We start from the raw sequence: 18,992 nt of genomic DNA on the forward strand, positions 1-18,992 counted from the left end.
AATGCAGCCTAACTTAAAAATGACAGTGGTTAGTCATCTTTAGTTGGATGACCTGTCTAATATTAATGATGAACCTGCTGTTCCTGGGAGACTGCAGAAGACCTTAGCTGACAGGAACTGCAGAAGCATATGGTGACATTTCATAATGTTTGTCAGGCACCAGAAAGACACAACATTTTAAAACACTTTTTCCTCAATCAATTATCAGGTTGTAGTGCATCACACAATCAATCTAAGAGGGATGTAAAAGCCTTCTAAAAGCCATAATGATGCAATGGCTTACGTATCACCAGAGTTACTAAGATATTTGTACACTTGATTGCTGCATTTGATTTCTTCTGAAAGGTGCTAGTACCCACTCATTTGTTAACACAAATGTTTGTGTCTGAGCTGAAATTACATGTTAGCATTTAGAAATGTTGTTCTCCCATTGTTACACAAGACACACTTTTGCTCTTGTGAGGTATTATTGTTTGTCAAGATATATGGTCATAAAAATTAATAAAAATCATTAAACAAGACATTTAAATATTCAATTAATTACAGTGTTCTTTTGTATCATAGAACATGAGAACATTGTGTGTGAACTCAGTGAGAAAGTTTCTTCTCCCTTAAAGCTACCTCTGGTTGTGCAGTGGAATGGAAGTGTTCTTTGCTGATTTGAAGAAACGTCTTAAAAGTTCTTCATCAAACAGACATTTACAGTCTTTTCATAACAATAAAAACACTCTCTGAGGCAATTATAGAATCCTGTCAAGGGTGACTAAGGTCTGCATTAAATGGCTCATGAAGGATCAATGGGAAGAGCTGCTTTTCTTCTAGCTAAGTAGCATGCTTGCAACAAGTGACCAAGGGCTGTTTCTCCCGTGGGACAAGCTTGTAGAAAAGGTGTGGCAATATGTATTCAATGAACAGACCAGAGAATCCAAAGGACTTAAGAAATACATGTCTTGCATTCTCAGTGCTTGAGGTAGCCCATGCAGTGGAGGAAAAGGAGATGGTTTCTTTGGGAGTGGTAGTGGGCCTAGGATGCTCACTGCATTGCAGTCGTTCTCTAAAATTTGAGTAGCTGGGCTTGATTAATTCAGCCCACAAAGTGATGGATGTTTTTCTCTCAGCCTCAGCTAGCAGTCTGCCCTTCAGCTTGGGCTTAATTGTCCTAGTCAAAAAATTAATTGGAAGAAAATATACGTAAAAGTGACTAAAAACCCCAAAAGTTTCCTGAAGGTACATCATGCTTTGCAGTTTTTATTCTAGCAAGAAAGGCAAAATGCAAATGCAAATTAAAGGCTTTATTAACTGCATAAGTCATATCAGCAGATAGTGGCCTGTGGAAGTTCCCTCAGCTCTTTGGGCTCTGCGATGATAACTAGGGACTTCACAGCATTGCCTTTTTCTCCAGAACGAGCCCACTGACTTCATCTATGATAGGCATGTACAACTCATGAGTGAACTGCTAATTCTTCCACAGCTAGCTTGTAGCGTTAATTTGTTTCCACTGAAATAAACAGCAAAAATGGAGTTTGTTTTCCTTGGAGCAGCTGTGAAGTTGATGTATGAGACAGACTCATTTTTCCCAGTGTTCTTGTAGATGAAAATCAGACTGTCAAAATGACAGCTTTCCTAAAATTTTCATACAGGGTGTGAAATGAATTGTCTTCAACTGTTGAGCAGGAGCCCAGTATTTCTTTGGTTGCTGTGCCCAGAAGTAAGAAAATGGGCAGGGCCAGGGTGCGGCAGAGGACATTTCTCACATGTGAGTACTGTGCAGCCTTATTCTCCATGGCCAGAGGATCAGAAGGAGGTGACTTTTTTTTTTCACCTTCAGAAAAAAAAAAAAAAAAGTCTAAGAAGATGCCAGAGGAGTTAATATATGAACACAAAGTTGGGTTTTGAAGCTGTTATACAGCTCTCTGCTTCCCTTTCCTGTCGTTTTTATTTCATTTGCAGAACAACTGTTTGACCTCTTGATTTTCTAACAAAACTTTGAGACCTGCCTCACAGCCAACAGGATCCTTACTGAGTTCATATGTTGTGTTACAAATATTGCTATTTTTCTTGATCAGACTAAAAATGATAATTGTTTTCTTTTCCTGACAATCACTGTCTCGTTTCGTAGTATAGGGAAGTGCTGCTTTCCAGACTGATTCTTCCACACCAAAATGGTCGCTATATTTGACTGTCCCTTATTATTCTTCCTAAGGAAGATGGAGCTGATCTCTTCAATCACTTTTCATAGGAAAGGCTTTCTGTATTTCCTATTACTACTTATTCCTCAAACCTTGTAGCTTTCAGCGCTCACTTTGCATGGCTCTTTGCCACTGAAGATAAACTACAGATACGCTATCGATGAGTCTGTACTGTTTCACAAAGCTCTTTAAACACTATCAGCAATTCTTTGGGAAGGGGGCCAAGCAGTGCCCTATGGGAAACGTGTTTTTATTTCTTCATTTGAACCAGGCCTGTAAAATTCAAGTGGGAAAGGTAGGGATTAAGGCACTGGGCTGGGAATTGGGATAAATTATTTCCCCTTTAGGTTTCCTTAGTGATGTCATAGGAAAATCTGCAAATGCAAAAAGCAGCCCCATTTGTGTTTGCCGCAGGAACAGCTTTGCCTGTTAGATTGTGAAGCACCTTTTTTTCATAATTAACATGTCAATATACATATGCATGACTATTCTAATTATGAGTATGTGTGATGTGCAATGATGCATATTGTATTAAATAGTGTCTATTTTAATGGAATTGGGTTGATTGCATGGTCTGATTACCCCTGATAATTAGAACTCCAGCATTCCCTGGTGTTAACAGATAGGAAGAAAACAGTAAATAGAAGCTCAATGCCAAAAGAGAAAAATGGATGTTTTTAGTTGCAGTAATGACATTGTCTTGATCAGATAAAATGAAACTATTTCACTGAAATTAGAAAACTTTTTAATATACTTGATAAAAAAATACCGAGGATGAATTTCTATCTATGAAAATAGCTGGAAGGGAAAAAGTCACAGTATTAATAGCACCGTGTCTGCTAGCATCTTAGGACTGGATTAAGGGTAACAAGCACAGACTGAATCATTGTAAGCTGTGGACTGTGTACTTGATTAGCAATTATTTAGGTCTCATTTGTGTAATACTCTTCCTGGCTTGAATTTGTCCCTCTGATGGTACTAAAAGCCAAGTGTGTTGAAAGAATATTCAGAGCATATAATGAACAGAATGTCTGACTGAAGCTGTTACATCAGAAGAACTGCATTTAAAAGGAAAAGAGTAAGGAAAAGGGTTTCAGCACTGCCCAGGGAAGTGGTTGAGTCACCACCCCTGGAGGTATTTCAAAGGTATACAGATGTGGTGCTGAAGGACATGGTTTAGTGGTGGACTTGGAAATGCCAAGTTAATGGATGGACAGGATCTTAAAAGTCTTTTTCAACATAAATACTATACATTGAATATTGTATGTGACTACACAACATATATTTAATACCAAACTGTTTGTTGAAATGTTAAAGGAAGTGACTGATTTATCGCACTTGGGTCATAAAGTCTGAGCAGAATATCCAAAGCATCTGCTGAATAAGATTTTTTTCAGATCACTAGGATCAACCAGTGTTCACTGTCAAAGCTTTGGTAAAAGAGTTGAAGTTCAGGGCATGTGCAGTGCAGTAAGCTTAACCTAATCTTGGAGAGAACACTGAAAATAAGAAGCTCTGTTAGTGTCAGTTTATGTATTTAAAAACTGCCTCTTGTAGTATGTAGGTATCAATTGCATTAGCTCTCAAGAGTAATAATGTTAATGGCAGTGCTTAGCATCTATTTTGGCATAGTGTGGTGTCATCTGATATTCTCTGTCTTTGGCAAACAGGTGAATATAAATTACTGTTTGTCTATCTAGAGTTCAGAGAAAAACTAAATCCCTTTTTCTGAGGATGCTTGTAGCTCCCTTGGAATGCTGTGACCCAGTTGTTCTAAGAAATGTTCTTCCCTTTTTCTTGCAGGAGAACCAGAATTTAAATATGTTGGGAATATGCATGGGAACGAAGCTGTCGGAAGGGAGCTGCTCATCTTCTTGGCTCAGTACCTGTGTAATGAATACCAGAAAGGAAACGAAACAATTATCAACTTGATCCATAGCACACGTATCCATATCATGCCGTCTTTGAACCCAGATGGCTTTGAGAAGGCAGCATCTCAGGTTTGTAAGGCCACTTATCTAAGAATAGTTGTCAATGTCTATATTAACTTTGGAATTGTAATGACTAACAGATTTACAGATACAGGAACCCTTGGAGGTGACTGTTGAATGGAATGGCATAACGCAAGTGTTTACTAGGAGTACAGTAGGCTTGTTCTGTTTAACAAGGAGTATTCTATACTTGGGTTTTCAACAATTAGCTGTCCCTCTTGTATTTAAAAATACGTTTCATGCACATTCTTTCATCTAAGTTCAGTGGCCAAACTGCTTGCTAAGTAAGTAACTTCATGTAGTACATAACGATTCAAGAGTGGTAGAGAAAGGAAAGCTGATGTGTCTTTAAGAATATTCTCCTGTTAATGCACTTACATGATTTATTCACATTTATTAGAGCACCAGAACAAACAAGCTTTATAAGCCACCTTTGTAATATGAATTTTATTCTAAATTTAGGCATAAAGGTAAGGCTTTTAGTCAAGAGAATTTATTGTGTATTTCAGGATTATGGCTCAGTTGACAAACATGTCATGTGTTAATCCACAATTAGTAATTAGAGTCCCAAAAGTACCCTACTGTATACAGGTTCTGGTGTGTATTATGTTCTTGCTTTATGTGATGTGTTTATTTTTTTAAATTATTATGGAAATGTTGAATCTTTTAAAGTGACTATTTATTTATGTCCAAATAAGCCAAACCTTCAGAAGATCTTCACTGAACTCTTGCTGGTCTTTAAAAAGTCTTTAAGATGAATCCAAACCCTGAGATGTCTTTTAGACCATATTTGGCCGTATGTCTCCCTCTAGTGACAACGAGGCAGAAGCTGCCCTCAGATTGGTGTGGTCTTTTACTATGAAATCTCTGTAGAGATTCTGTAATGTTATTCGAAACTTGTGCTCTTTAGTCCATGTACACTTGCTTTTACATGTGTGCCTTACAAGTTACACGATTATTTTTAGTGCCACTCTTATTCTAATTTAGACATATCTTAATGCTCTACACAGCTCCACGGTTAAAAGCAGTAAACAAACTAAACCCGGTTAGTATTCTTTAAATACTGAAATGTTTCAGATACAATCTAGGGAAAACTAGATGAAGGCACTTTCTTGATGCAGTCCAAACCTGTTTTAGAGGACCACTGTAAAGAAAAGACTTCAGAAAAATTTCCATTGCTATCATTTCAGTGAATGAGGACAGACACCCTTAAAAAACCCACTAAGATAAATAAAGATTAAAGTCCTTCTCTACTCTGAAGCTGCTTAGAGGAACTTTGAAATGAACACAAAGGTTTCTTGTGGCTGCCTGATGAATCTACAGTTGCTCTGAGGCTTATTGAAATGAGGTCTGTAATTCGTGACCGTAGAAAATTGCAAGATCTTGGGGGAAGATTCAGCCACACTGAAAAATCTGATGCTTAGTCCTAATCTGCCACTATGAGAATGATCCATTCCTCTAGGATGCTGAGTCAAACAGAAGTTGATGTTGTTCCTCCAGACCACTAGGAAGAAATAAGGATGACTCAGCTCCTGGTGCTTCAGAATTTTTTACTCCTACATGATCCCTTCTTATTCTTGTGAGAAGTAAATCCATGATTTGAGTTTATCCTGTGAAATGTACCCATGCAAAGCTTGACATATGATCTCCTGAATCTACTCATCTCCCTTCTCTTTCTGTTCTCTTTCTTCAATCAGCCTGGTGAACTTAAGGACTGGTTTGTTGGTCGAAGTAATGCTCAAGGGATAGATTTAAACCGAAATTTCCCTGATCTTGATAGAATTGTCTATGTTAATGAGAAAGAAGGTGGCCCAAACAACCACCTGCTGAAAAACATGAAAAAAGCTGTTGACCAGAATCCTAAGGTAAGTAAGGACTGAATATTAATCAGGTCACTTACATGTCCATCTCTTCCCTTTTACACAGGCAGACATGTAGCAGCTTCTAAGAGCTGTGTCTATGTCTTTCTGATTCACTTTCTTCTAGATATTTTGCTCATATTTTTACATTTGACTGATGCCTCCTGAAGTTTTTCTCAAAACAACTTGTTGTAGTAAAGCCTTTTGAACTCTGTTGGTTAATCCTTAGACAATTTCTCATTCAAAGCTTGTTCTATTTTTAAGGCCATAGATTATATAGAATTCTCCCTTGGTTTGAAGCTATTCTTGAAGGTATTCTGCATTTTTCCCATTGCCAGAAATTCACTTGTGTATTCTACTTAATAACATTGTTGGTGAGGTAGCTATTCTCACAGGTATTTTTGTTAAGCTTAAGCCTTAAATATACAGGTGTATCATAAATATACAGCTTTATCTTTTTTGTGCTTTTCCCCACAGAAGGTTCTAGAAAACAGTGTTGTGATTGCAGTCCCTTAGGATTGTCACCAAAATATCTGATCTCTGTCTTCACATTTGAATTATTAAAATAAGTAATTTTACTTTCCACAGAGAGAATAGACTGCATCCTACCAACAATGATTTTGAATTTATTTTCCATAAGTTTAAATTCTGTAGGTTTGTTTTTTAGCTGTAACAGGAAGAGGCAAAAGACAGATCTCTTTCTTTGAAGTCTCACTCAGAGCCAAGTTGCTCCAGTTTTAGACATATATTAATCTACTTAATATAATTCAAAATCTGATGTAAAGGACTCATTCAGTTTTCTCTGAAGTGAGAATTGCTATGCACTTCAATGTCTTGCATAGTATATAAGACAGTAATATGTACTTATATACAATATGTAACTGAATATGTTTCTATGTTAAATTAATCAATTAATCAGTTTGTAATTGTTGCTAATGCTATTTGGTTGTAGCTTGCTCCTGAAACGAAAAGTGTCATTCACTGGATTATGGATATACCCTTTGTGCTCTCTGCCAATCTTCATGGAGGAGACCTTGTTGCAAATTATCCTTATGATGAAACTAGGAGTGGTATGTAATAGAGGTTAACATGAAACAGTAAAAGATAGAAATCATGTTCTGTACTTATTTCACTGCTACCTGAGGTTCGCTTTGTAAGCATTATGACGTTTTCTGTGATGATAATCATATGTCACTATACATCCATGTTTTCTAGTTTTGAAGATGACAGAGTTTTTTCTGTAGAATTACATCACAAAAATTATGTAATACCTGAGGGAACTGTAAGTCCTTCAGATATTTTAATCAAGACCAACTGGGCTCTTAAATTAGCTCAAGATGTTTGTACTGAAGTGTGAGAGATGCGTCCGTGCTGCCTGTATGATCTAATGTTTCTCTACTTGCACCTTAATAATGGGATGGGGCAACTTGATACAGCCATTTATGAAGTATAGGGAAATGTTAATGTTATTAAGATAATGCTGTATTAGACTGTAATGCTGCATGACACTTACCTGTGTACAGAGAATTTTCAGACGCAGTCCTGCTGTGCAGTGCTGGTAACCTTAGGCTGTGAGTCTAGTAGCTGTGAGTGCCCTTTTCATAATCCATGTTCCTGGACTTTTGTTTACTTCCTAGGCAGTGCTCATGAATACAGCTCCTGCCCTGATGATGCTATTTTTCAAAGCCTGGCTCGCAGTTATTCTTCTTTTAATCCTGCTATGTCTGATCCAAACAGACCACCGTGCCGTAAAAACGATGATGACAGCAGCTTTGTTGATGGAACAACTAATGGTGGTGCATGGTATAGTGTGCCAGGAGGTAAGCCCCACTGCATGGGTGTTCAGTGCCACTGGTGGTTGTTTTAAGCTTGAGTTTTCACGGACTAAATTACAGACTGCAGTACCACCAGGTTGTTCACAACTTTTGGTGTGCTTAGAGCTGAATCAGAGAATCATCACTCACCATAGCACATCTACGCAACCCCATAAAACATAAGGAACATAAGGGTAGTTAAGTCTTCATACTCTGTGGCTTCATTAATGCCCAATTCCTTCTCAAGGAGTTTTCCCTTAGGCTTTGGTAGAGCCTTTTGTGTGAAAAGGAACAGCAGAGCTACTCTGACCACTTCAACATTAATTTTCCAAGAGAAATCTAAAATATTGGCCTGAAATGAGACATTTTAGCTCCTTTTTATTAAGAATTCTGAGATGTCATTTTCTCTGCAAACTGAGGCAAAAAGGTGAGCTACGTAAACCTTAGAGTCTTCCATATCTGCTAAATGCAGACAAAACTTGGGAGTGAAAACTGAGCTGGGGATTTCTGAGCCAGAAACTCAGCATATGATGGAGCAATATGCCTCTGGATTGGCTTTGTCAAATTTTACCAGATAATGAACCCATGTAACAGTTTTGTTTGTTTTCCTGTTATTGTTCAACTGCTGAATTTAAAACTTTCACCTGGGATGGCTAGAAATCTCTCATAGCTTTAGGATAGCTTAGATCACAGAATTACACAATCCATCCAGTTGGAAGAAACCTCAAAGTCCAACAGTCAACCCAGCACTGAAGGGTCAATGCTAAACTATGTCCCTAAGTGTCAGGTCCATATGCAGCTTGAACATCACCAGGGACGGTGACTCTACCACTGCCCTGGGCAGACCATTCTAGTGTTTGATAACCCTTCCTGTGAAGAAATACTTCCTAATGTCCAGCCTGAACTCCACCTGGCTCAGTGTGAAACCATTTCCTCTAGTCCTGTGGCTTGACACCAAGGAGACGAGACTGGCCTCCTCCTCTCTCCAACTTCTCTTCAGGTAGTTGCACTGGTTAGACCACACCTTGAGTACTGTGTTCAATTCTGGGCCCCCAGTTTAGGAGGGACATTGAGATGCTTGAGCGTGTCCAAAGAAAGGCGACGAGGCTGGTGAGAGGCCTTGAGCACAGCCCCACAAGGAGAGGCTGAGGGAGCTGGGATTGTTTAGCCTGGAGAAGAGGAGGCTCAGGGGTGACCTTATTGCTGTCTACAACTACCTGAAGGGTGGTTGTGGCCAGGAGGAGGTTGCTCTCTTCTCTCAGGTGGCCAGCACCAGAACAAGAGGACACAGCCTCAGGCTGCGCCAAGGGAAAATTTAGGCTTGAGGTGAGGAGAAAGTTCTTCACTGAGAGAGTCATTGGACACTGGAATGGGCTGCCTGGGGAGGTGGTGGAGTCGCCGTCCCTGGAGCTGTTCAAGGCAAGGTTGGACGTGGCACTTGGTGCCATGGTCTAGCCTTGAGCTCTGTGGTAAAGGGTTGGACTTGATCATCTGTGAGGTCTCTTCCAACCCTGATGATGATACTGTGAAAGAGTCATGAGGTCTCCCCTTAGCCTCCTCTTCTCCAGACTGAACAACCCCAGCTCTTTTAGACACTTCTTGTAGCTCATGAGTTTCAGATCCTTCTTGAGACTCACTGTGCTTCTCTGGACACACTTCAGAACCATAGTGTGCTTCTTTTGGTGAGGGGCCAAGAGCTGAGCACAGTACTTGAGATGTGGCCACACCAGTGATAAGTATAGGGGAATGATCATCTCCAGGTTCCTGTTGGCCACCATATTTCTCATACAAGCCGGGATGCCATTGGCTTTTTTAGCCACCTGGGCACATTGCTGACTCATATTCACTGGACTGTTAACCAATACTCCCAGGTCCCTCTCCAAGTTGCAGCTTTGTAACCACACATTCCCAAGACTGCAGTTCACCATGGGATTGTTGTGACCCAGGTGGAGGACCTGGCACTTGTTGAATTTCATACAATTAGATGGTGCTATAACTATTCCTGTTACAGTGTGGGGAGTACTAGAAGAAGAAAATAAATGAGCTCACATGAAGAAATTAGAATGCCTGGTAGTGCTCACACAGCCAGTGACCATCCAATTAAATGTGAGTTGTTACTCCCATTCTTCACAGGAGCAAAATGTTTCCCCTGCTGTGGTACCACAAGTACCGGGAACTGGGTGTACGATAAAATCTTGGCAATCCTGAATATAACTGAAAAGCAAAAAAATTCCATTTGCATGAAGCTTTCCACTGATTTCAAACTGCAACCATTCAAACACCCTTGACAAAACAGAATTTGCATCCTTTGAAAAATCCTGAATGTAAAAAAAATTAAAAATTGAGAGGTTTAATAGTTAATTTTTGGCTCAATTCAGTCCTGACATGATCTTAAGGAAATATTAACTATGAGTATAAAAACATGGATATATTTAACAATCTTCTTTTCTTGCTCTAAGACCTGATCTTTTTATTGTTTTGATGAAATGCTTTGATCCTGACTAAACTGCACATTTTCTCATGGAAAACCTTGTTGGAGAGTTTGAATTATTTCCTTCTTTTGGATCTTATTTGAAGTGAGACTGAAAATTCTCCAAGTGAATTTTTCTCATGCATGTGTACAGAAGTTAGTAGACTGGAATTCTCATTCTAATAAGTATTTATGATATTAATGGGGTACAGCTAATAATAAATAAAGAGACAATAATATACTTTGAGCCCCATAGCATGAATCTGTTGTTTTGTTCTGTTTTGGTTATTGTTTTTTTCCAAGTGCAGACATCAGCTGGCAAGCTGTGACTTCCGAAGGAAACCTCTGTGGTAACACTTGCCACAGGCTGAATTAAAGAAACAAAGAAAAATTCAGTGGAAACAGTTTCTTTGTTTCCATGTCTAGTGCTAAGGAAAATAACTAAACATTACTCAGTTGAAGTAAAAGTTTTCTTGAAAGCTTTTGTCCAAAAAGATCCGTCTGGAAGCTGAAATGTGGCATGTAAGTTTCCTGTTCTATCAGTGACATTTTGCTATCCATATGATAACACAATTAAAGTTGGCAGTGGTATAAGCTGTTGGGAAGCCGTTTAGGAAAAGTATTTTAATGTTTATCCTTAACAGAGTTCAACATTATTGACAGAAGCTATTTGAAGTCCTTGTCTGCTGCAGTTCAGAGCTGAGTTGGTGCTTCTCTGCCTATGCTGTGGGCTGTTCTCAGTCCTGCAAAGGGATGTGAGAGTAGCACAGTGTCCTATGGGCATCTGCAAGTTAGGCTTGCATCTCTGTCTGATCTCTCTAGATTGAATGGACACAAAATAGAAGAGAACTAGCCCAAGTTTATAGACAAGGAGAAATTCCCATAACTGGGAATAGACATAAAAGATAGGTGAAAACAGGTATTGAGGGCCTGGAGCTGTGTTTGGTGTAGAGAGGAGTGCATGGCTTTAGCAAAGCAGTGGTGAGGGGAGGAAATAGAAGAGTGGAGGACAGTCAAACTAAGAGAGAATCTGTACTCTGCAAGATGATGCCTTGAACAGCATACCTCATCAGAGCAAGAACTCTGCCCTAGTAAGGGTTGATTTTTCTTTCTAATAAATTACTGAAGTTGCTGTTGCCCTGCAAAGATTTTTATGGTGTCCCTAGCTGTGCTGCATCAATTTCTTTGTCATTTGCATCAATTTCTTTGTCATTTGTATACAGGAACTTCTGCCTTTAGTAAAAGACAGCACTGCATGGTCAGCCAGCAGCAATCTTCACTAGCTCCTTAGTATGCAGGAATAGTTACTGGGTGTCTCACTCATGTGAGTATGGGTTGCTTTTGCATATGTTTTTCTGAATAACTGGGATTCTCCTTGTAGGAAGGGAGAATGTCTGGTGCCAGAAAAGTCTGATAGCAGCCCCTGTCTCAAATTGGATCTAAGGATGGATCCTCCGTTGCATTCATGTTCTGTTCTTTCCTCTTGTCAAATCTCAGGATTTCCTCATCAACTTCCACCAAGAATGAAAATTCTCCATTCAGGTTTTGGGGAAGAAAGAATAGGAATATTTGACAGTGCTTCTGTCTCTTAACACACTTTGCTGTGAGGCCTTTCTTGCTGTTTCCTGCTTTGTATTTACTTTCTTTGTGGAACAGGGACACAGAAAAAATGGCTCCTTCAACAGTATCTTTGTGCTAAATCTGAGACCATGATGCCTGTTTATCATAGAATCAACCAGGTTGGAAGAGACCTCCAAGATCATCCAGTCCAACCTATCACCCAGCCCCATCCAATCAACTAGACTATGTCACTAAGTGCCCCATCCAGTCTTTTCTTGAACACCTCCAGAGACAGTGACATTTACTGGTCTGTGGTCTTCATTTGGCCCAGTAGTGGAGCTGAGCTCCCCACCGTTCAGCCTGAATTTAATTTACTTTTCGTCCTTTGGCAGTTTCTCTCAGGAGGGCCAGGCCCAAAGAGTGGTGGTGAATGGTGCCACATCCAGTTGGCAGCCAGTCACTAGCGGTGTCCCCCAGTGATCAGTGCTGGGCCCAGTTCTGTTCAGTATCTTTACTGATGATCTGGATGAGGGGATTGAGTCCAGCATCAGTAAGTCTGCAGATAACACCAAGCTAGGAGCAGCTGTGTATCTGTTGGAGGGTAGGAGAGCCCTGCAGAAGGACCTCAACAGGCTGGATGGGTGGGCAGAGGCCAATGGGATGTATTAGCTGTCATGTGTAATAAGTTGGCCCTTGTAGGTTTTTCAGAAAGCAGTAACCAAAGGCAAAATGGTCATTCTTCTGTGTTCAGAAAAGGCCATTTCAGCTACCAGACCCTGGGAAAACCTAAACTGTACATAAAATGCAGGCTGTTTTTAATAGTGGTTGTCTCCCTATCAATTTATAATTAATGATTTCACTTATGAACTACAAAGCCAAATTAAATTTGCGCAGCCAACTTTAGTTTTGTCATTCCATTAGCTGTGGAGTGAATCACTTTTCAATATAGAAATTTTTCAATGCACTTTTTGTGTGGAATATCTATTTGGAAATATAAATGAGAAGAGCAGATAGCAAAGAATTAGTAATTAACCACATGCCTGTTACCGTTTCTTGTGTCACTACAAAGTCACCTGAGTCTAATCAGATTCCTGTCATTACAAAAATAGCATTTCAAAGCTGCTTACATTGCTGTATTGGGCTATTGTTTAAGTGTCTTTATTTTCAGATACTCTCAAATCACTCTTGGCAGTCAAATAATTGCTAATTTAAATTACTGTTCAGTTCTGGAAGCAATGTTGTGTGGATCCTAGCCTAGAGACACCATAGTCCTTCAGAACAGTGCAACAGAGAAGTGTTTGAGTTGCTTAGGTTTTAAAGGCAAGTCCAACCTGTGGTCAGCAGTGAAGAGCATCATGGAGTGGCCCCTGTTAAAGTGTAGGAAAACGAGTTTTGTGCTATCCTTTGCTAAAGTGGGAGGTGTTGGTGGTACAGTGGTATGGTGGTGTACATGCCTGTAATGTGTGCCGTAACAGTAAGGCAGTTAGAGAGCTTGACCAGTGTCAGCAGAGTTGCCACAATGCTGGGTAATTTGTTTTAATGTACTGATTTCATGGATATTACATCTAATTGCCACATTGGACAGGCAGCTAAAGAGTGCAAATTGTGTGTAGCCAGCAGGTAGAAGGGAGAAAATTCATGAGAATTGGTGTACTAATGGTCAAGGGTTTTTGGCACTGCTGTAAAATTAGATCATGCATATCTCAGTCCATGTCTTTATGGATTCTTTCTTGTGGAAGAAAGACAAAAATCAAGAAAACCAACACTTTCTATTATCTGGAACAGGTAATTGTGAGTCAGTACTTCTGCCAGAGTTTTGCTCATCATTCTCCTGCTCTCTCACTCTGTACTGCCAAATGGTTCATCTTGCATTCTGCCTGGTGGGACATCAGAGCCAGCCCTCCCAGGAGGAATTTTACCTTGTGTGTGTCCTCATTTTTCAAACATCTACGAAAGGCTTGGAAATGAAAGTGTTCTCTCAGGAATCTGAAAAGTGTCTAGGAGTCAGCAGCTAGGATTCTCATCACCTGGCTAGCAGAAAATAGATTCACCTTAATGTATTGGCAAAGTCTCACCTGTTCGAATCTGTTTATTGCCCTCAGTTTTCTCCTGGATATGGCATCAGCTTCCTGGATGTTTCTAGATCAGTGCACAACAGCAGTGCTTTATTAAAGAAACTGCATTAGGTCTCATATGTAGTTTGCATGGGGGGACCATAAGGATGAATTAGCTGTGTTTGAAGCATTTTTAAATCCCTTAGTGATCTCCATAGGCATGCTCAAAATGCAGGGTAGCCTTTTTCTTTTCAGTCTTGCATTTGAGAATCTACTGACTCTGCTAGGTGGATCTACTGGGAAAGAAGGCATTAATTCTGCAAAGAATACATTTATAAGCTTTCTGAGAGCAGCCACAGTCCCTCTGCAGCTGGTTGGTCCAGCTACAAAGCTGGAAACCACTTTGGTTATTGGTTGACTGATTTGAGAAAATAGCCCATATTTCCATGTAGTAAATGGATTGTCTCAGAAAGGTAAAGGAGTGCTTCTTTCCCATCAAATTTTTATTCCTAGTGATGATACTACTGCATATTTTAAACTTCCTGTGATTAAAGTGGAATTAATAATGATGTTTCACTTAATGTATTAATTACTGATTTTGCAGTGGAATTGAAAGGATGAGAAATAGTCCTGCTTATAGAAAAAACCCCACATCTATCTAAATAAAGTTTACAGGAAGTTTACTTTTGCACTTTTTTTTTTAAATTGAAAATCATGAATATTTGTAATCCATACTGAGAAGCTTGAGGAAGAACATTCCTTTAGCAAACATGCTGTTTTGGCAAAGTGTTACTAGGTTGACAAGTTATGTTTACAGAAGACCACTAGTCCCAGGTTTTGACCAGTCTTTATAAACCTCTTTTTCAAAGGTACTTTGTCATGTTTCATTTGGTCTATAATTTTCTTTTTGGCTTACTGTGACAGTTTGGGTATTACCTGCTCCTCCCCTCCCCCCTTATGAAATCATCCAGTCTCAGCTGGAAGTTAAGGAATGAAGCTTTATATTTACAGCTTAGTACAATATACAAGCAGGTATTCACAATATATACATCTATACACAGAAATATACAAGTTAAAGGTAATACAGAAACACAACACCTCTCCCAGAAATCAGAGTCTCCAGGAGGGGCTCCCAACCACCCTTCCACATTCTTTCCACCCCTCTACCTTATCTCAGAGTTTGCCTTATGTGCAAGGTGAGCTTGGAGGATTGGCAAGGGGGGGTTAGAAAGCAGAAGGATTAGTTACACAGAAAGCAGCTCAGAGGGAAAGCACAGGCTTCGACAGAGACCCACACACACTGTCTTACTTGTGTTCTGTGTTCTTGTTTTTATACATCTCAGCAAGCCTATGAGTGGAGTAGACATCACCACTGTTTCTTTTTACAGCCTATAATCTAATTCTTGTCACTAAAATATTCCAATTTGACTCAAACTAGCAGACCTACAAAGTGTTCACCCTTTACTTTCACCTGGAAATATTTTGGACATAATCTGAAATATTATTCTGTTCTGGGGGAGGGGAGTCTAATTTAGGTATCAGATATTCCAAAACATGTATCAGGTAGGAGTATACAGGCCAGGCATAACATCACACAGAAGTATACAGGCCAGATGTTTTAAATGCTCCATGAGAACACAAAATTTTTGGAAATTGTCTTGTTGGTTTCTTTAATGCCTTTGATTTCAGAACTCAGCTGATTAAATGGAACTGTTCCAACCCTATTTATGGCTCTTGTTCACTTAATGGCCCCAGCATCTTACATGTCCCTCTATTCACTTTGAAATAATGCAAAATGGATCACTATCTCTCTTTTCTGGTGTTGCAGGAATGCAGGATTTCAATTATCTCAGCAGCAACTGTTTTGAAATCACAGTGGAGCTTAGCTGTGAAAAATTCCCACCTGAAGAGACTCTGAAGGGTTACTGGGAGGACAACAAGAACTCCCTTATCAATTACATTGAGCAGGTAACGAAAAAGAGGATTGCAAAACTCTAGTTTTTGACATAGAAGTTCTAAACTTTGTCCTGTGAACATCTAATTCAAAATTACATATTAATCCGATTGGTGTTCATAATTTTTATATGTCTCTAAGGTAGCAAATCCTGTGTGATCTGTATAAACATGTAGAATAAGAGGGGAAAAGAAAGATCTTACCCTATGAAATTAATTTCACCATACTTGTGCTGTTATCGACATTTAATTTAACTTACTTGTGTTGACCTGTGCTAGTTTGAAGCTGTAAATATAGCTTCATTCCTTAATTTCCAGTTCAGCTGAGTCTAGCCTGGGTGATTTCATTGGGGGGGGGGGGGGGCAGGTAATACCATCACATGACTTCATCAATGAAAAGAAATAGACATTATCAGAGTGTACAATTCAGTCCCTCAGCACTGACGTTTATACTGAGAGATGGATTTGCCGCTATGGGTATGAAAGTGTGCATGCAGACATACAGTGAATCTCTCTGGATGTACAGAGAGCCTAGACAGATGGATTAGGCTTTAGCTGCCTGTCAGTTCACTGTAAAAAATCATCCAAAATCTGGGTAGAAGTGTAAGGTGCAATCAGGGGTTTAGATAACTTTGTGCTAATAAGTTGCTATATGTTAAGACTCCTGAAAAAGAGCTACGTGTGCACTTGGAAATTTTTTTTCTGTGGCTTTTTTGTCATCGTTTGTTTGTTTTTAATATTAATTTCATGGCAGTGTAACAGTCTGCACTGAAATGTCAGTCCCAAGCAATGTGGGAGTACTGAATTAGAAATATATACATGATCTCATTAATGGCTACACACCTCTGGCTGCACCATCAGAAACGTACTTTGTTAGCAGAGGTGGTCAATTAATAGATTAATTTCTTTAAGAGCTTGTTTGTTAAGAATGAATTGATGTAGTTAGCCAGAAATCAGAAATATTTGAAGTGTCTGAACAATACTATTCTGTTAGTAAGTTGGGTTGTACCCACCTTGCTAGTTTTTACCCTGTCTCAAGTTGTTCAGGTCCTTTGCACCTAGGTTAATTTTCTCTGACTCATGGAAAACTACCATGTCATTGCATTTTCAAATTTACTGCTGTTCCAGAGATTATTTTGCCAACTTCCTTTGCTCCTGCAGAGCTGCTGGCTTTATCCTTGAAGTTCAGATGGTCTGCCTGGCACTGATTTATTTCCTATTAGAGGATAAGATGTCCAGCCCTATGCTCTAGCTCCCCTGTGATTGCTGAGGACAGCGCAGATATGTGCTTTTTGCTTTGCCGAGCCGATCTGCATCAGGGTTATCCCACAGTGTAAATTAGAGCAATTAAGTGAACTAAAGTGTAGCAGCTGAATACACCATATAAGTTCACAAAGGGGAGCATAAACATCTCAAAATCGAGTTTGTGATCCACGAGTCTTTTCTGACATCACAGAATAGGTCCTGCTCTAGCAGGGGGCTTGGACTCGATGATCTCCTTGGATCCCTTCCAACCCCTAATATCCTGTAATCCTGTGAGAAGCTGGAACTCTACAGTACTTTTCCTGCTTAACTTCCAGACTCCCAATGAGATACATCTCTGAACAGGTTCAGAACGTTCTGTTCTCCCCAGAGCTGAGAGCTCCCTATTTCAGCTGGTGAAAAGGTAGCTGATCCCATCTCTTGCCTCTGAAGAGTTCGGTTGGCATTCAGACCATGCTTACAGAATACCAGCAGGACTGGCCACTTCACACACTGCAGTCAAATCAGTGCTTCCATTTCGTCTATGCTGGGGGAGTCTTGTGACTCTGCGTGGTCTCACCTGAAAGATTGGGATGTTTTGGGTGCACAATGGAGAGCTCAAGCATCTCACGTGGGAAATGCCCATCAAAGTTTAAGTGCCTACTTTAACCTTGTGAAGTTTGTTTCACTTTTAAGCACTTATGTTCATAATTAGCCTGAAATCCTTATGGATGACTTTAAAAAACAAACAAACAACTTTTTTTTTTTCAGTCTGTATTTTAAAGCTTTTCAGCATGTCAATTAATCCCCAGTGTAAAGATTTTTGAATCAGGGTTCACATATGTTAGGATTTGCTGCACATTTCTGAGAAATACTTGCGTTGAACCAAGAAATTGGTGCCACCTGAATTGTTTTTCTTCACCACTGTTTGTTCTCTTATGATGTTTATGCTTTACAGCTGCCAGCATGTAGACCGTGGGATCCATAGCATGCATCATTAGATATATATCAGTAGAGATCACTGACAAAAAATGCCATCTTTACTTAAGAATTTTCCAGTGATTTCTCATGTGTTGCTGACTCTATTTTAGATTCACCGAGGAGTGAAGGGCTTTGTTAAAGATCTTCAGGGCAATCCAATAGCAAATGCTACAATTTCTGTGGAAGGCATAAGCCATGACATTACATCAGGTGAGTGTTGTACCTCAGCAAAAGAAGACATGCTGGAATATGCTACTCCTCCTCCTGCCTGCTGGCAGAATTTCATGAACCTCATCGTTTGCTTTCAAAGTAGCTGGAGACTGGGTGTGGGGACTTCATGGATCTCTGATGTGAATTGGTTCTGTTTGCTCTTAGTTATTTCTGCTTAGTTTGTCTTCTGATTTGTAGTGTGAGCTGTGGCTCTACCAAGGTTTAAAATATTGTTGGCAGTGATGTATTGAGTTTGAAGTCTAAATAGTAATCCAGACACTAATATTATGTAAGATTCCATCATACCTTTTGCTATGTAAATTCTTGCCAGATGTTCACTTAACTTCCTCCTGCTCTTTACAGTTCTGTGACTGTTGGGTTGTTTTTTTTTTTTTTGAGAGGTGATTATAAAAAGATAAAAGTGTTATGTTGATGTTCATATAAAATTGTGTGTCACCTCTTTGGTGGTTGCAGGGATGAATTTAAAGGTACCTTGCACAATGCCATCTTGCAGTCTTCCCCTCTATGCATTCTTATTCTGAATTATATATTATGTTGCTTTTCCACAAGATACTACTTGGAATAATAATAATGAAGTGTCATTGCTTTATGCATGACTTTACATTATGGTAATTTTCTCAATCATGTATAGTCTCATGACACTCTAAC

General features: G+C 39.5%; 1 protein-coding gene across 1 annotated transcript in view; it reads left to right on the forward strand.

The window, feature by feature from the left end:
• CPE (carboxypeptidase E) overlaps positions 1–18,992 on the forward strand; it is a 54,309-nt gene that overhangs the window by 29,658 nt on the left and 5,659 nt on the right. The window contains exons 2-7 of the mRNA XM_064148779.1: positions 3,993–4,189; positions 5,878–6,045; positions 6,992–7,109; positions 7,677–7,859; positions 15,766–15,905; positions 18,224–18,323. Coding sequence (XP_064004849.1) covers positions 3,993–4,189; positions 5,878–6,045; positions 6,992–7,109; positions 7,677–7,859; positions 15,766–15,905; positions 18,224–18,323 — 906 coding nt within the window. The remainder of the gene's footprint in view (positions 1–3,992; positions 4,190–5,877; positions 6,046–6,991; positions 7,110–7,676; positions 7,860–15,765; positions 15,906–18,223; positions 18,324–18,992) is intronic.

The sequence above is a fragment of the Pogoniulus pusillus genome, chromosome 9, assembly GCF_015220805.1.
Source record: "Pogoniulus pusillus isolate bPogPus1 chromosome 9, bPogPus1.pri, whole genome shotgun sequence".
In the NCBI taxonomy this organism is placed as follows: Eukaryota; Metazoa; Chordata; class Aves; order Piciformes; family Lybiidae; genus Pogoniulus; species Pogoniulus pusillus.